This window comes from Hemiscyllium ocellatum, chromosome 32, assembly GCF_020745735.1.
Source record: "Hemiscyllium ocellatum isolate sHemOce1 chromosome 32, sHemOce1.pat.X.cur, whole genome shotgun sequence".
Classification (NCBI taxonomy): Eukaryota; Metazoa; Chordata; class Chondrichthyes; order Orectolobiformes; family Hemiscylliidae; genus Hemiscyllium; species Hemiscyllium ocellatum.
Window position 1 is genome coordinate 40,741,133 of NC_083432.1, and position 15,303 is coordinate 40,756,435.

General features: G+C 43.0%; 1 protein-coding gene across 4 annotated transcripts in view; it reads left to right on the forward strand.

Annotated features, from left to right (window-relative positions):
• LOC132830838 (gasdermin-A-like) overlaps positions 1-14,033 on the forward strand; it is a 62,346-nt gene extending 48,313 nt beyond the window's left edge. For all 4 annotated transcript variants that reach the window (XM_060848720.1, XM_060848717.1, XM_060848718.1 and 1 more), the window contains 4 exons: positions 4,519-4,649; positions 8,448-8,622; positions 11,013-11,086; positions 12,550-14,033. In XM_060848720.1, the coding sequence (XP_060704703.1) occupies positions 4,519-4,649; positions 8,448-8,622; positions 11,013-11,086; positions 12,550-12,774 (605 nt within the window). In that variant the 3' untranslated portion in view covers positions 12,775-14,033. The remainder of the gene's footprint in view (positions 1-4,518; positions 4,650-8,447; positions 8,623-11,012; positions 11,087-12,549) is intronic.
• Positions 14,034-15,303: the final 1,270 nt, after the last annotated feature.

Here is a 15,303-nt window from a genome sequence, read left to right on the forward strand (position 1 = left end):
TTCTGACGTTGTTTTCTTTGAAGCCTGGACAATTTCCATTTGCAAGTGATTGGTTTTGTCTGTGTCATACTTGGATTCTCTGACTCAAGCATCATTGCCAGCATTTATTTCTGAAACGACTGTCTCCTGAGTTGGGCCACTGATCAGTGAGGATCTCATTGAATGGTGGGCTGAATGGCCTACTCCTGCTCATGTCTTCCTATTTTCCTATCAGTGGTTTGCAACTCCTTGCATCTCCCCCTTTTCTTAAGGTCTATCATTTTCTCTAACATTACTTTGGACTCAGGCTGATGCTTTTGTAGCTGTTCATCTTGAACAGGGGTCCCAGTCTAAGAATAAAGAATAAGCCATTCAGGTTGGAGATGAGGTAGAATTTCTTCACTCAGGGAGTTGCGAATCTGTGGAATACTCTATCCAAGAAAGCTGTTGGGGCCAGTTTGTTAGATATATTCAAGAGAGAGCTGCCCTTACAGGTAAAGGATTCCAGCAGTATGGAGAGAAAGAGGGGGTGGGATTCTGAAATTGCAGAATCAGCCATGCTCATATTGATTGGTGGTGCAGGCTCAATGGGCTGAATGGCCTCCCTCTGCATCAATTTTCTATGTTTCTATGTTTGTATCTAATCTCACCTGTCTTACAAATGAGCTGCTCCATGGTGGAAATCCTCTCATCGAATTGACACCCACTTTGCTTCCTTCTTGCTGTTTCATCTGTGTGACACTAAGCGAGCAGAGCTATGCCGCTGTGGGCGGCACGGTGGCACAGTGGTTAGCACTGCTGCCTCACAGCGCCTGAGACCCGGGTTCAATTCCCGACTCAGGCGACTGACTATGTGGAGTTTGCACGTTCTCCCCGTGTCTGCGTGGGTTTCCCCCGGGTGCTCCGGTTTCCTCCCACAGTCCAAAGATGTGCGGGTCAGGTGAATTGGCCATGCTAAATTGCCCATAGTGTTAGGTAAGGGGTAAATGTAGGGGTATGGGTGGGTTGCACTTCGGCGGGTCGGTGTGGACTTGTTGGGCCGAAGGGCCTGTTTCCACACTGTAAATCTAATCTAATCCCTTATCTTTAAGATAGGACTTTCAAGTTTGAATTTTTTGCTGGAGCCAATGTTCAGCCTTTTCCTCCTGAACTTTCAGGGTTCTCCTTGCAGCAGAGAACTGGCCTGACTAATTTACAAGAAAGTAAGGAGTGCCATTCTTCTTTCATGTTCAATTCAGCAATTTTCTTGAATATCCTACTACAGTTTCTGATCTGTCTCTGATTCCTGGCTCATTCCATGGATTGTGACTAGCGTTAGATGTACTCCAGTTGCCATGAATCAGTGTCTACAATCTGCACTCCCAGACAGATTGACTTGACTGTACATACACTCCAGCACCATTGACCCTGTGTACCTTTGTATGCCCTAGTTTTACATAGTATGCCCTAGTTTTACATAGTAGAATACTATGTTCTTTTCAAATTGAGCATTAGCATTGTGGCATGTGTCCCTCTGCCCATCTTAGCTAATATTATCACAAATTTTCTAAAGAGAGATGATTCAAATTTTTGCAAACTATTCGGAAGGATTGAGAACATTGACGTTTCTCATAAGATAGAAGGAGTAAAATAAATGTTCATTGTTCATTGTCACATTGTGGTTCATCAATCAACTCCTGCCTGCATCTCAGACCGGATACCCAGATGGGTCTGTATTGTAGCTCGAATGTACTGCTTGTGTGTAATCTGTTTGAATTGGTTCATGGCTTTTTGTTTAGGTGTTCCAATAATTTTGTGTCAATCATTTAGTTTGCACTTATGACTTTTAAATTTCATCAACCTGTGAGGATCATTTTATGTTTACATCCGTCCTTCAACATCTCTTTGATGCTGCAAGTCTTTGGTTTATCAAGCAAATCTTTCTGGAAAGCGTCCATGGGAGTGGTTGTGATTATCAGTGCAACAATTCTATTTGCTAGCTCCTCATCTGAAAAATCACACAATGAACCCTTATCTCTGCACCTGCTTATGAAGTGAGTTTTGGATGATGTAAGCTTCTTCTTCAATGGCACGTCTTCTGGTTGATGAACATGAAATTTTAATCTGATTCTAAATGGGTCTTCTAATCTGACCCATATTTTTTGGGGTTCTTTCAGCTCTTTAGCTGTTAATCCTGATGTACTAAGCATGTGTAGACCTTCATTCCCAATTGCTAAGCAAATCTTAATGACTTGTTTTTCTGCATCAGACATATCTGAGACTAGAAAGCATAGTGCTGCATGCTGTTTGAACATTTTAAGTTTTGATTGGAACATTACTGTGCTCCAATTTAAACTAAGGCATGTTGTGAGCATCCTGACAGTATTCCTTTGAACTTGCCTTCCTGACTGTTGATTGGGTAAGTTTGACCTGCTGTTGCCTTTTAACATTTTTTCTGTGTTGTTTTAAATATTAAACTTATTCAATGTAGCAATTTTGTTTCAGTAACATTCTTGAATCCTTAGACAATCTTCAAGGATTTGAAATCTTTGCAGTCTTAACATATGTGAGAAACATCTTTCTTAATTTCTGTCTAACTTAAAACAAATTGGTGGATTTACACTGTTCTTCATTTTCAAATTAAAGCAATCATTATAGCGAAGTATCCAATTGCAATGTATGCTGCTGCCCTGTCAGTCAGATTGACCCGTAGGCAAAGTTGCAGCCTTCATAGAATCCCTATGGTTGGAAGCAGGACATTCGGCCCATCGAGTCCATCATCATCCTTCTAAAAACTATCCCACCCAAACCCAACTCTCCCTACCCTAACCCTACATTTTCCCATGGTTAATCCACCTAGCCTGCACATCCTTGCACTATGGGAGGAAACCAGAGGAAACCCACACAGACACAGGAGAATGTGCAAACTCCACATGAGACAGGCGTCCGAGGCTGGAGTCGAACTTGGGTGTGGTGGGCCACCATGCTGCTTACCTTATATACATACACCTTAAAGATGATGTTCCTAAAGACTAAGGAACATGTCTAACGTTTACCATGTTGCTGTTTATGGGGACTTACTGAGTGCAAATTGGCCTGCCAGTTTTACTGCATTGCAATAGTGATTGCACATTAAAAATAAATTGGTTGTGCAGGGTTTAAGATATATAAAATGCTATAGAATGAAATTCTCATTTTTTTATCGGTAAATGTTTATGTCATTTAGGTTTCCGTTTTCCCACAAATGCGCAGATTTATTTGACATTGCCCTTTCCAGCTGATGAGAAAGTGGTGCAGAGTAAAGCTGACTGCACAGGTTCAGTCCCCACGCTGGCTGGGCTGGTTCCTGGAGGCCTTGCATTCTCATCTTACCCCATACTTGTGGAGTGGTTTCCTGCAAGTTATTCTGTCTCTCTAATCAGGAGAGATGCCAGTTTTCCTTTGTGGACTCCTCGCCCTCATTCCAATCCATTCATAATTTTAAAAACTGTGACTAGGCCTCCACTGGGTTCTCTAGTTTGGAAATAGGCAGGACCCGTCTCTAGGCCAATATTCAGCTTGTCCTGTTTAACTCATGCTCAATTCCTTTAAGCTTCAGTGTGGACTTGATGGACCAAATGGCCTGCTTCCATACTGTAAGGTGGGGGTGGGGAGGATTGTATTTCTGGCTGATTCTTTGCATTTCCTCATTGATGCAGCCATCGATATCACGGAGGTAAAGATGGGGTCAGGGTAGAAGGTCTAACCTTCCAACTCGGCACCGCCTTCCTGAACTGTCCTACCTGCCCGTCTTCCTTCCCACTTATCTGCTCCATCCTCCTCTCCAAGCTATCACCATCACCCCCACCTTCATCTACCTATCAGCTACCTCCCCCCTTCCCCCCCCCCCCATTTATCTCTCAGCCCCCTTGGGCCACCCCCACATTCCTGATGAAGTGCTCATGCTCTAAACGTTGACTCTCCTGCTCCTCTTATGCTGCCTGACGGTCTGTGCTTTTTCAGCGTCACACTTTTCGATCCTGATTTCCAGCATATGTGTGTGTGTGTGTGTGTGTGTGTGTATGTGTGTGTGTGTGTGTATCTGTATGTTTGTGTAAGTGTATGTGTGTAACTGTGTGTGTCTGTGTGCGTGTGTGTATGTGTGTGCGTGTGTGTGTATGTGTGTGTAATTGTGTGTGTGTGTATGTGTGTGTAACTGCGTGTGTGTATGTGTGCGTGTGTGTGTGTGTGTGTATATCTGTGTTTGTGTAAGTGTATGTGTAACTGTGTGTAAGTGTGTCTGTGCCTGTGTGTGTATATGTTTGTCTCACTGTATCACTATTTTCTGCCTATGAGGCTAGTGATTCATCAGGTGATCATCCAAAGAAAGCGATCACTTGCTTTTTGAAGTCCTCCTCACTGAAAACACTCCTGGTGAACTTCACAGTCATTATTATCAAATGGATCGTGCAGTTAGTACCAACACTGAAATTGTGCCGAGGTTAAAGAATAGTCCACACAACATACATGATTGTTGTCCAGAATCTTACTGCTTCTAACACACGACTCTATTTCTTTCAGTGAAAGGACATGAAGGGCTTGAAATCTCCCGTGAACTCAAGTGTCTAGAAAGTAGTTTGAAACATCAGCTCCTGGAGCAGACATACCAGATTATTGAAGACCCTGAGCTTCACTCAGTTCTCAGTGAGATGGTAAGATGAGAGTTTGATGGAAATTTTAACTGGAAAGCTTGCCAAACAGTGCATTGTCTATCTCAATTGCAATTTCCCGTGTGTATCTGGATGAGGGTACAGAAGCCAGTATCCCTCTAACTTTCTAACTGAGGAAAGCAGACGATTTCACAGTCTTGTTTCGATGTGAGAAACTATAAGGAGGTATGATTTTTTTCATGGCAACGGAACGTAACCCCAGATCACCTTTAGACATTTCAAGCTTTTGTGACAACATATTCTTTGTTTAAAAAAGGAGTTCATGAAGAATCAAGGGGAATCAGTTCACCTCCTCCTTACCCAGGAGCTTAACAGTTTGGGGTATCCCATCTGGAATTCTAACAAATCAGGGAACATTGACTGGCAACTGGCTATAACAATATGATGAGGTAATAGTGATATCAGCAGAGAGCAGCACCAGTCATTACTAGAGGGAGATGTACTCACTCACAGTACAGCACATATAATAGTTTAAATGTCAGAAACCAACCAGAGGCATACTATCGCAATTCTTAGATAGAAATAGTTACCAGATGAAATATTTATATAGGATCCAAACCAGAAACCAGCACTGATCATTGGATTATAAAACAAGGAACTGTGGATACTGGTGTACTGAAACAAAAACAGAAATTGCTGAAAAACTCAGCAGCACAATGAGCATTTCGAGTCTGACTAATCTTCTTCAGAACTGCCAGTAGTGAGGAAAGAGATTTTTTTAAAAAACTGCAGGTCCTGGAATCCAAGGTAGACAAACAGGAGGCTGGCAGAACACTGCAGGCCAGGCAGCATCAGGAGGTGGAGAAGTCAACATTTCAGGTGTAACCCTTCTTCAGGTCCTGTAGAAGGCTTATACCCGAAACATTGACTTCTCCACCTTGTGATGCTGCCTAGCTTGCTGTGTTCTTCCAGCCTCCTGCTTGTCTGCAGTAGCAAGGAAAGGCTAGTATTTATACCAAAGCCAGCATGAGGGTGTGTGTGTGGGGGGGGGGGGGGGGGGGGGGGGAGAGGTGTGCAGGGAGGAGAAGTGAGCAGATAGGCAAAGACAGAACACACACACAATTAGATATGAAAGGTGTGGGTAAACAAGAAGATGATGGACAGCAGACCAGGACAGAAGAAAAGCTGACTAAGAGATAATTGGTGCCAGGAGTGAAAAAATGGCTTAGCTATGATGAATGCAACCCATATAATGTAATAATGAGCCTAAGGGTATACAGGGAACAAGTGACTGTGCTAAAAGAAACGCACGTTACAAGAGGACTGGGTGTAGGGGAGATAAAGTTATTGAACTTGATGTTGAGTCCTCGAGACTGCAGGGTTCCCAAAGGGTTTACAATATGGTCTCCTCTACACTGAGGAGATGAAAGGAGGCTGGATGACCGCATTGCAGAACACCTACACTCTGTCTGAGCGAATGACCCTGAGCTTCCAGTTAGCTGCCACTTCACCACACCACCGTATTCCCACACCAACATTCCTGTCGAAGGTCTGCTGTAGTGTTGCAGTCAACCTCAGTGCAAGCTCAAAGAACAATATCTCATTTTCCACCTGGGGACCCTGCAGCCTCTAGGGTTCAACATTAGGTTCGATAACTATACAGGCTGACTCCATTCTTCACTCCCAACTCACCCCCCTCCCCCATTTCGGCTTCAGTATAAGTGCCAGTCTTTCCTAGCTACTAACAGTTCTGATGAAGAGTCACTGGACTTGAAACGTTAACTGTGCTTTCTTCCTACAGATGCTGCCAGACCTGTTGAGTTTCTCCAGCAGTTTCTGTTTTTGTTTCTGATTACTGGATTACTTGCCTGTTGTTGGAATATTCACTGATGCTTTTGATACCTTCAAGATGGTCTCTCATTTTCCACCATCTACAAATCTGAAGTCTTCCAAAACTTGTATCCTGCACCAAGATCCACCAACTCATTGTTCATTGACCTATAGTACCACCAGGTTCCCCAAAGTTCCTTTTAAGTAAAATTCTGAGCCTTTGTCCCTTTGTTACCTTACCATCCTTAACTCCTACACCCTGCAACCTGTGGAGATCTCAGCATTCTTCCAGCTTTGGCTTTTTGTAAGTTCATTCTGCTCTTTGCCCTGCTATTAATGTCTCCAAATATTTAGTCTCTGCTTTACCTCCTAGAACTCCCTGCCTCCCCCCCCCCCCCCCACTACTCATATGAGTATTTCAGAGAACCATAAGAAATAAGATCATTGGGCCATTCAAACTTACCCCTTCATTCTATAAATAGCTCGCTGATCTGTCCCAGGCCTCAACCCCTCTTTTATATCGGCTCCTCAAAGCCCTCAGTTCCCGAAAATTTCAAACATCTACTGACTTTTTCTTGAAATACTTTCACTGATCTAGCTTCCACAACTTTCAGGGGTAGAGAATTCTAGACATTCCCTACTCTCTGAGAGAAATTCCTTGACATCTGTTTTCCGAGTGCCCCCTTATTTCATAAACTGTGTGACCTGGTTTGAGATTCCCTCCCTGACATTTTCTCAATGACAGATGTTAGGCTAACTGGCCTATAGTTTCCTGTTGTCTGTCTCCCTCTCTTCTTGAACAAGGGTGTCTTATGAGCAGTTTTATGATCTGGAATTCTCCCAGAAACCAGTGGGTTCTGACATATTTTGACCGATGCCTTCACCATGGTGGCAAGTTGTCAGGTTCTGGTGACTTGTCTGCAGTTAGTCCCATTAATTTATCAAATACTTTGCCTGTTGTGAAAGAGACCATTACAAGATTTTTCCCCCATTAGCACCTTGTTTATCTGATACCTTTGGAATGTTTATCCTATCATTCTGTGAACATCAGTACAAAATATTGGTTAAAAAAAATCTGCCAATCACTGTTATCAATTCCCCAGTCACAACTCCCACACCTACATTAGCTACAAAAGCTTCTTTCTTAGAAGGTCTCACTCTTTCCTTTTATGTTTCTTCACAAATACTTTCATAATCACTTCCTGCCTTTTTATCAGCTTTTAAGTCACTTGCCTCTGATTTTGAAAGAAATCCCAATCCTTTGGCTCACCATTAGTTTGCATCATTTTGTAAGCCTGAAGTTTTGATTGGGTACGCTCCTTGATTGCCTTTGTTGATAACGAGTGGCTCATCTTTCTCATCGAATCCTTCTTTTTGACTGGAATAAATTGTTAACAAGCGTTAAGAATTGTCCGTTTCATGTTTGCCACTGCTCAACTACTGACATTCCCCTTAGTCTATTTTCCAAGAGACAATTCCAAGAATCGCCAGGTTTATTCAAAGCTCGTACTTAAGCTGCCAGTGTTGGACTGGGTGGACAAAGTTAAAAATCACGTGACACCAGGTTATCATCCCACAGGTTTACTTGGAAGTACAAACTTTTAGAGCGCTGATCCTTAGTCAAGTTGAGGACATCTTCCCTTGTAATGCAGCCTTTTCTGGCCAAACTTTTAGTTTCTTCTGTTGTCTCATGTTTTGATTCAGTTCTGGATGTAATTTTGCTCACTGAGCTGGAAGGTTCGTTGTCAGATTTTGCGTCACCATACTAGCTAACTTCATCAGTGAGCCTCTGGTGAAGCACTGGTGTTAGTAACTCGCTTTCTATTTATGTGTTTAGGTTTCCTTGGGTTGGTGATGACATTTCCTGTGGTGATGTCATTTCCTTTTGGTTCAGTTTTTGTTTGGTTAGAGTTCTGTGAGTCTCCTTGTGATGTTTACCCACATTCAAAACATCATTTTATTCGCGAGATGTTAGTCTTGCTCTCTTACTTACGCTCTTTTGTTTCCCAGCTCTGCGATGCTTGTGCAGGAATCAATTATAAGCTCTCAGATTTGAATAAGCTGGGTGATGAAGGAAAAGAATGTGCCGAGAAGCTGCTGAGCATTTGGAGTGAGGATCAGCTACAGAATGCAGACGAGAACAAGTTGCTGCAAGCAGTCTGCTTTTTCATTGCAGCGTTGGAAGGTAAGGAACCAACAAGCCAATATTCAACCTTGAATTGTTTTGGAATGATGCAAATGAATATCATTTTCTTACAAAGACAAGTTGTACTGTAATGGTTGTATTGCTGAACTGGAGGCATGGCCTAATACGCCAGAGAACAGGCATTCAATTTCCACCTCGCTGGCAGATTATATCTGAAAAATAAAAATAAGAGCGCCATTGATCAAGGTGGCACAGTGGTTAGCACTACTGCTTTGCAGCGCCAGGGACTCAAGTCCGATTCCAGCCTTGGGTGACTGTCTGTGCCTAGTTTGCATATTCTCCCCTTGTCTGTGTGGGTTTCCTCTGGGTGCTCCGGCTTCCTCCCACAATCCAAAGATGTGCAGATCATGTGGATTGGTCTTGGGAAATTCAGGGTGAGGGTACAATGAGTGGGATGTCCTTCAGAGGGCCAGTAGGACTGGAAGGGCTGAATGGACTGTTTCCATACTGTAGCAGATTCTATGATTGATGTAAAATCCAATTAGTTCACACAGCCCCTTTTTGGGGAGAAAATTTGACCATTGTTATCTTTGGTCTGACTCCAGCATGATTCCTTCTGGAGTGCTCCAGTAAGAGACTTTGAGTTAGCTGTTAGACGTCACAGAGCTGGGGATGAGCTCTGGTGGATGAAGATGGTACAAGGCAGATAAGGGTAGCAGACAATGACAGTGGATCCTCTGATAGGAGTAACTGGAAACAGCAAATACAGTGAGACACTTAGCTGTGTGAAACTATTACCAGCCCTGAAGTATGGTGTACTCACAGGACTCCAGTATGGGAATTAATGGCAGCCATGTTAATGGCACCCATATTGAGAGGATGAATTTAAACTTTTAACCCTGCCTAACTAGACAGGGCACAAGTCTGTCCCCGGCTTAAAGTCTTGAAATTTGATAGGCCCAATTTCAAGAATATTTTTCAGAAATCCACTAAAGCTCCTTGAACAGCACTTTAAAAACTCCTAGCCACTACTATCTTCAAGGACAAGTGCAGCAGATATACAGGAAAACCACCACCTGCAAGTTCCCTTCCAAGCCATTTACCATCCTGACTTGGAAATATATCGCCGTTCCCTCACTGTCACTGGCTCAAAATCCTGGTGTTCCCTCCCTAATGGCATTGTGGGTCTACCTGCAGCACATGGACTGCAGCAGTTCAAGAGGCAGCTCATTTTGAAACTTCAAAGGGTTCAGAAAAGATTTACAAGGATGTTGCCAGGGTTGGAGAGTCTGAGCTATAGGGAGGGGTTGAACAGGCTGGGGCTATTTCTCTGGAGCGTTGGTGACTTTATAGAGGTTTGTAAAATCATGAGGGTCATGGATCGGGTAAATAGGCAAGCTTTTTTTCCCAGGGTGGGGGAGTCCAGAACTAGAGGGCATAGGTTTAGGGTGAGAGGGGAAAGATATAAAAGAGATCTAAGGGGCAACCTTTTCACCCAGACGGTGGTGTGTGTATGGAATGAACTGCCAGAGAAAGTGATGGAGTCTGGTACAATTACATTTAAAAGGCATCTGGATGGATATATGAGTAGGAAGAGTTTATAGGGATATGGGCAAAATGCTGGAAAATGAAACTAGATTAATTTAGGATATCTGGTCAGCATGGATGAGTTGGACTAAAGGGTCTGTTTCCGTGCTGTATAGGTCTATGACTCTATAACTAGGGATGAGCTTTAAATACTGGCCCAGCCAGCGCATCCACATCCCACGAGTGAATTAGGTCACTTTTTTGTCCTGAACTATTTTTTAATTTGTTCCTGGTTGTGGCTGGCTGGGTCAGCATTTTTGATTGACTTTACTTGCTCTTGAGAAAGCGATGGGGAGATGCTCTTGAATCACTGCAGTCAGTTGGCATGAGGCTGTTAGGAAGAGAGTTCCATAGTTGTGCCTCAACAACAGTGAAGGAATGGCAATCTCTTTCCAATTCAGGACAGTCTGTGTTTTGGACGGGAACTTACAGGTCCTGGTGTTCCCACGTATCTACTGCCTATGCCTTTCTAGATGGTAGAGAGCTGTGCTGTTGAAGTAGTCTTGGTGAGGTGCTGCGCTGTATCTTGTGGATGGTTCGACGGTTCAGAATCCTGAAGAAGGGTCACACCCGAAACGTTGACCTCTCCACCTCCTGGCTTGCTGCTTTCTTCCAGCCTCCTGCTTGTCTACCTTGGAATCCAGTATCTGCAGCTTCTTCTTGTCTCCGACGGTGGTAATGGCATTACTTCAGGCTTTTGACAAAACTCCCTCTCAAAGTTAATGGGGAAGTACTTAAAATGCAGAAGTCATCACAATTACAGACATTTCTAAGAGGAAGTGTCAGCATTTCAGGATGCTGTTACTCTTGGACCTTTGCAAATATCTTTTTCTCTTTTTCAGATCTGCCGTTAGCAACACTGCGATTACTGGTCAAGAGTTTGAAACTGCAGATTTTACCTCAGCAACTTGGCCTGGTAAGGAGTGAGCTGAGACTGAAAAGGGGGAGATAATTTCATTTGGACTAAGGCACACCACCAAATGCATTAAATTAGAAATATTGAACACTTGGGAATTAATAAAGGACTGACTAATTAATACAGTCAAGTAAATTAAAATGGGAAATATGGATTGTTCAGATTAAATAATAGTTGATGGATATTGTAAATAAATGGAAATGGAAGTATTGATACTAGAGCACACACTGAATTAGACTCAAACAATTACTGAACTTGAGATATATAAAAATCATGAATGAACTCCAGTTGTAACCTAAGTATTCAGAGGTGAATTCAAAGGGAAATAAGAATAATATAGTGAACTATTCCAGGAATAGCAAAAACCTAGGAGTGAATTAAATTAAAGACAATTCATGAGGAGGAGCGATATTTGGATAAATTAATTGCAACAATTTAGCAAAGATTTAGAGACAGGGAGAATGAATGTGCTGCACTGCCTCTGACAGCAGGGGTGTCTCTTGAAAGGAGCAGTGTGAAGTTCTGAGCTGCCGAAGTACTGAAAGGAAGAATTGACTGCAGCCATTGCTGGCAGCAAGATCTGAGCTGCCTTTTGGTGTCTGGCTGTGGCTATGTTCAGTGCAAAATGCAATCAAAGGCAATTGGCTGCATCCTTCATAACTAAAGTGCTGTCTCTGCTGGACTACCTTACATGAACAGTTCAGGCTCTGAGGGCACAGATTAAAATCCCAGCTAACTGAATTAATAATTCTCAATTTGAAAGCTAATCTCAGTAATAGTGCCCATGACACCATCATGAACCCATCTATTCTGCTGTCCTTAGCTGGACGGTGTCTCTAGACTCACAGCAAAGTAGTAGAGTCTGAAATGCAGGAAACTCCGTTGTATCAAACTACTACAAAATCTTCCCTGGAACATCAGAAACTGAGGGCTGACTTATAAAATCATGAGGGGTGTAGATAGGGTAAATATGCCAGGTCTTTTCCCAGGGGTGGAGGAGTCCAGAATTGGAGGGCATAGATTTAGGTTGAGAGGGGAAAGATTTAAAACGGACCTAAGGGGCAATTTTTTCACGCAGAGGGTGGTGAGTGCATGGAATGGGCTGCCAGAGGATGTGGTGAAGGCTCATAGGATTGCAACATCTGGATGGGTATATGAATAGGAAGAGTTTAGAGAGGTAAGAGCCAAGTGCTGGGAAATGGGACTAGATTAATTTAGGATATCTGGTCAGCACGGATGAGTTGGACCGAAGGGTCTGTTTCCATGCTGTACAGCTCTATGACTCTATAAGGGTTAAAACCAGATGGCACTGCAGGCACTGCAGTGGTTCAAGGTGGCAACTTACTGTCATATCCTCCAAGGTAGTCAGGGATGGACAATGCCCACATATTGGCAAGAAGAGAAAAAAGGAACTGGGAAAGTACAAACCTTTCATTTGCCTGTTTTTCCTTTTGTTTCTGAAGGTCACCAGTATCATCAATAAGCTGGAAGATACTCAGGTGGGCCAGACTCTGGACGTAGACACCAGAGATTTGTCACAGGTTGCGTTTGGAATAACTGCAGAGATCCTGAATGAAATTGGAATCCAGGTGGAGGGAGAAGCTTTTCAAAAGATGAGAGAAACGAGTCTGTGTGAACTGTCCATTGCTTTGCACTGTCTGGAAGCACTGAGCAATTATCGAGAGTGAACCCAGAGAGGGGTAATACATAGATTTTTGGGTTTTTAAAAAATTGCTCTAAAGCTCAAAGAAGATTCCAATGTATTTTATGAACACTCATTAATGCATGGCTTTGAAGCAATAATCTGAGCGTCTCTCACAGATTTTATCTGCACTGAGAGACCATAAATGGCCGGACACTTTTTCCATTGTTCAGAAAGACACACACTAGTAAAGCAATCCACAAAAGGCCAATAGAACCAACCAGCTGGAAAAAAATAAAAGCACATCACCAGTAAAGACTCAGAATCTGTCCTGGGGATTATATACCAGTTAGAGTTCCCTCTCCCTCATCAACTCATCAGTTTTATTCCCTTCTCTTTCTCTTTCCTTTAAAAACACCAAAATATTCACCTCAACCACCTCCACTGATAGCAAGTGTCCCACTCTCTGGACAAGACAAGTTTGGATTAAATTTACAAGAGTCTTATTGGAATATAAGGATAATTTGCAGTTGGTATTGCTGAAAAAAAGAAACATGAAGTGGACGTTATCTGTCTTGCACCCATCAGGACCAATGCAAGAATGCCAAATTTTAAAGTGAGCAACAATTCTTGCCGCATGGGAAAAGGGGAAAGGGTGCTGATTGGTCACCTAATGATCCCCTCTCCAAGCTTCGGTGTCGAGGACTGCCTGTTGTTGCAGCAAAGGCCGTATGATTGGCTGGCACCTTTGGCATTAGGAGATCACCTCCCAAAGAAGGCCACATGATGGTCATTAAGTGGCTGAGGGAAAGTGGACAAAGTGAAGGCTAACTTGCTCCTCATTCCTGTGCTTGGTGGCATTAGTGTGGAGGGTGGGGAACAGAAGTTGGACTCAGAGTGAGGCCACCATGGGTGACCAAGGACCCAACCTCCCAAATAACATCCAGCCCCGAAAGTGCCTAGCTTTGCAGAGTTCCCAACAGTTGGAATACTTAGACTCTTTATTGCCCTTCAATATGGCTGAACATGACCCTCAAGGCACCCTCTCATTGTTCACTTCTTTAGGGCAGTTGGGGCTGGTTAATAAATTCTGACCTCCCGACTGATGCTTGCAGACCCATGAATAAACAGAAACAAAGTCAGTACAAACTACAGGGCTGGAGCAAGGACCTCACACAAACAGTATGTGACAGTGAATAATTATTTTTGTACATTTACATTTATTATTTTGTGCATTTATAAGCCTTTTCCTAAAAAAAACACAGTAAATTATAAACCTTACTGTATTGAAACCATGACATAAAGATAGTCTCTTTTCATTTTATGACTTTGAAAATCCCATTATGGAATGTGATAATGACTTTTCTTTTAAAAGCATAAGACATGGATGTGAAAAATATTCCTGAACTTAGCAAAAAAAAGTTACCTGACACCCATTGTAAATACAATGTACCAGGGTGCTTGTTCCATCAGGATATTGGTGGGGGGGGGGGGGGGGGGGGGGGGCAGGAGGAAGATTCGGCTGGTAACATGTTGCTGATCGGTCTGTGGAATAGTGATCAAATGTTGACGACAAAAGCCTTCTGCTTGCCAACAACAACATGATTTGCTCTCAGGTGGCTGAACACCTTGTGGGTGTGAATGTTTGATCAGCAGCAATTGGACCATCAGAAAGGAGAGTACTGTCCTTCCCCCATGGCAAAAAATCTTCCTCAAGTATGAAGAAAGGCAGGTTATTTCCCATCATCAGTTGCTTTACGCTGTGGCTTTTAACCAAGAAAAAAAATCAGAAACTTAATAATTTGTGAACCAATTGCTCTGTGCCTTCTACAGCAAGTGGAAGTATCTGGAGAAGGAAGATTAAGGAACAGCAGGATCTGACAAGCCAAAACGATCATCTCAGTGAAGCCTGGGGATGGGGACCATTGAATGGCCTTCCCAATTTTATCCTCTAAAGGTTTTATTTGTATATGTATCTTTCTGTATCTGTCTGTAGGTGAGTGTAGGGGAGCGAGTTACATGTTGACAATTCATCAATGTTTACCCGTTCAGTTTATTTATGATTAATTAGATTAGATTCCCTACAGTGTGGAAACAGGCCCTTCGGCCCAACCAGTCCACACCGACCCTCCGAAGAGTAACCCACCCAGACCCATTTCCCCCTTACTAATGCCCCCAGTACTATGGGTAATTTAACATGGCCAATTCACCTAACCTGCACATCTTTGGACTGTGGGAGGAGACCGGAGCACCTGGAGAAAACCCCATAATAGCCCTTCTAACGTACAGAAACCTGGTTCATGCTTCCTGTCAAGCTGAATTTCAAAGACAGGCAAACGGAGGAATTTGGAAAGCGTGCCATAGACCCATATGACTCTGACTTCTGAGACGATTTATTTCCAGCGTGTTCCCCCAGCGAGTCGTAAAAATCACCAAATTTCACAAAGGCGCCAAGAATTGAAAAAGGAAGCATTTGCATCATGAGCAATTGTTGTAAATTGATGGAGAGAAAGTGATAAAAGTAACTATTTCATACAAAGAACTGAGAACAAATGAGCCGCAGTGAAGTAAAGGG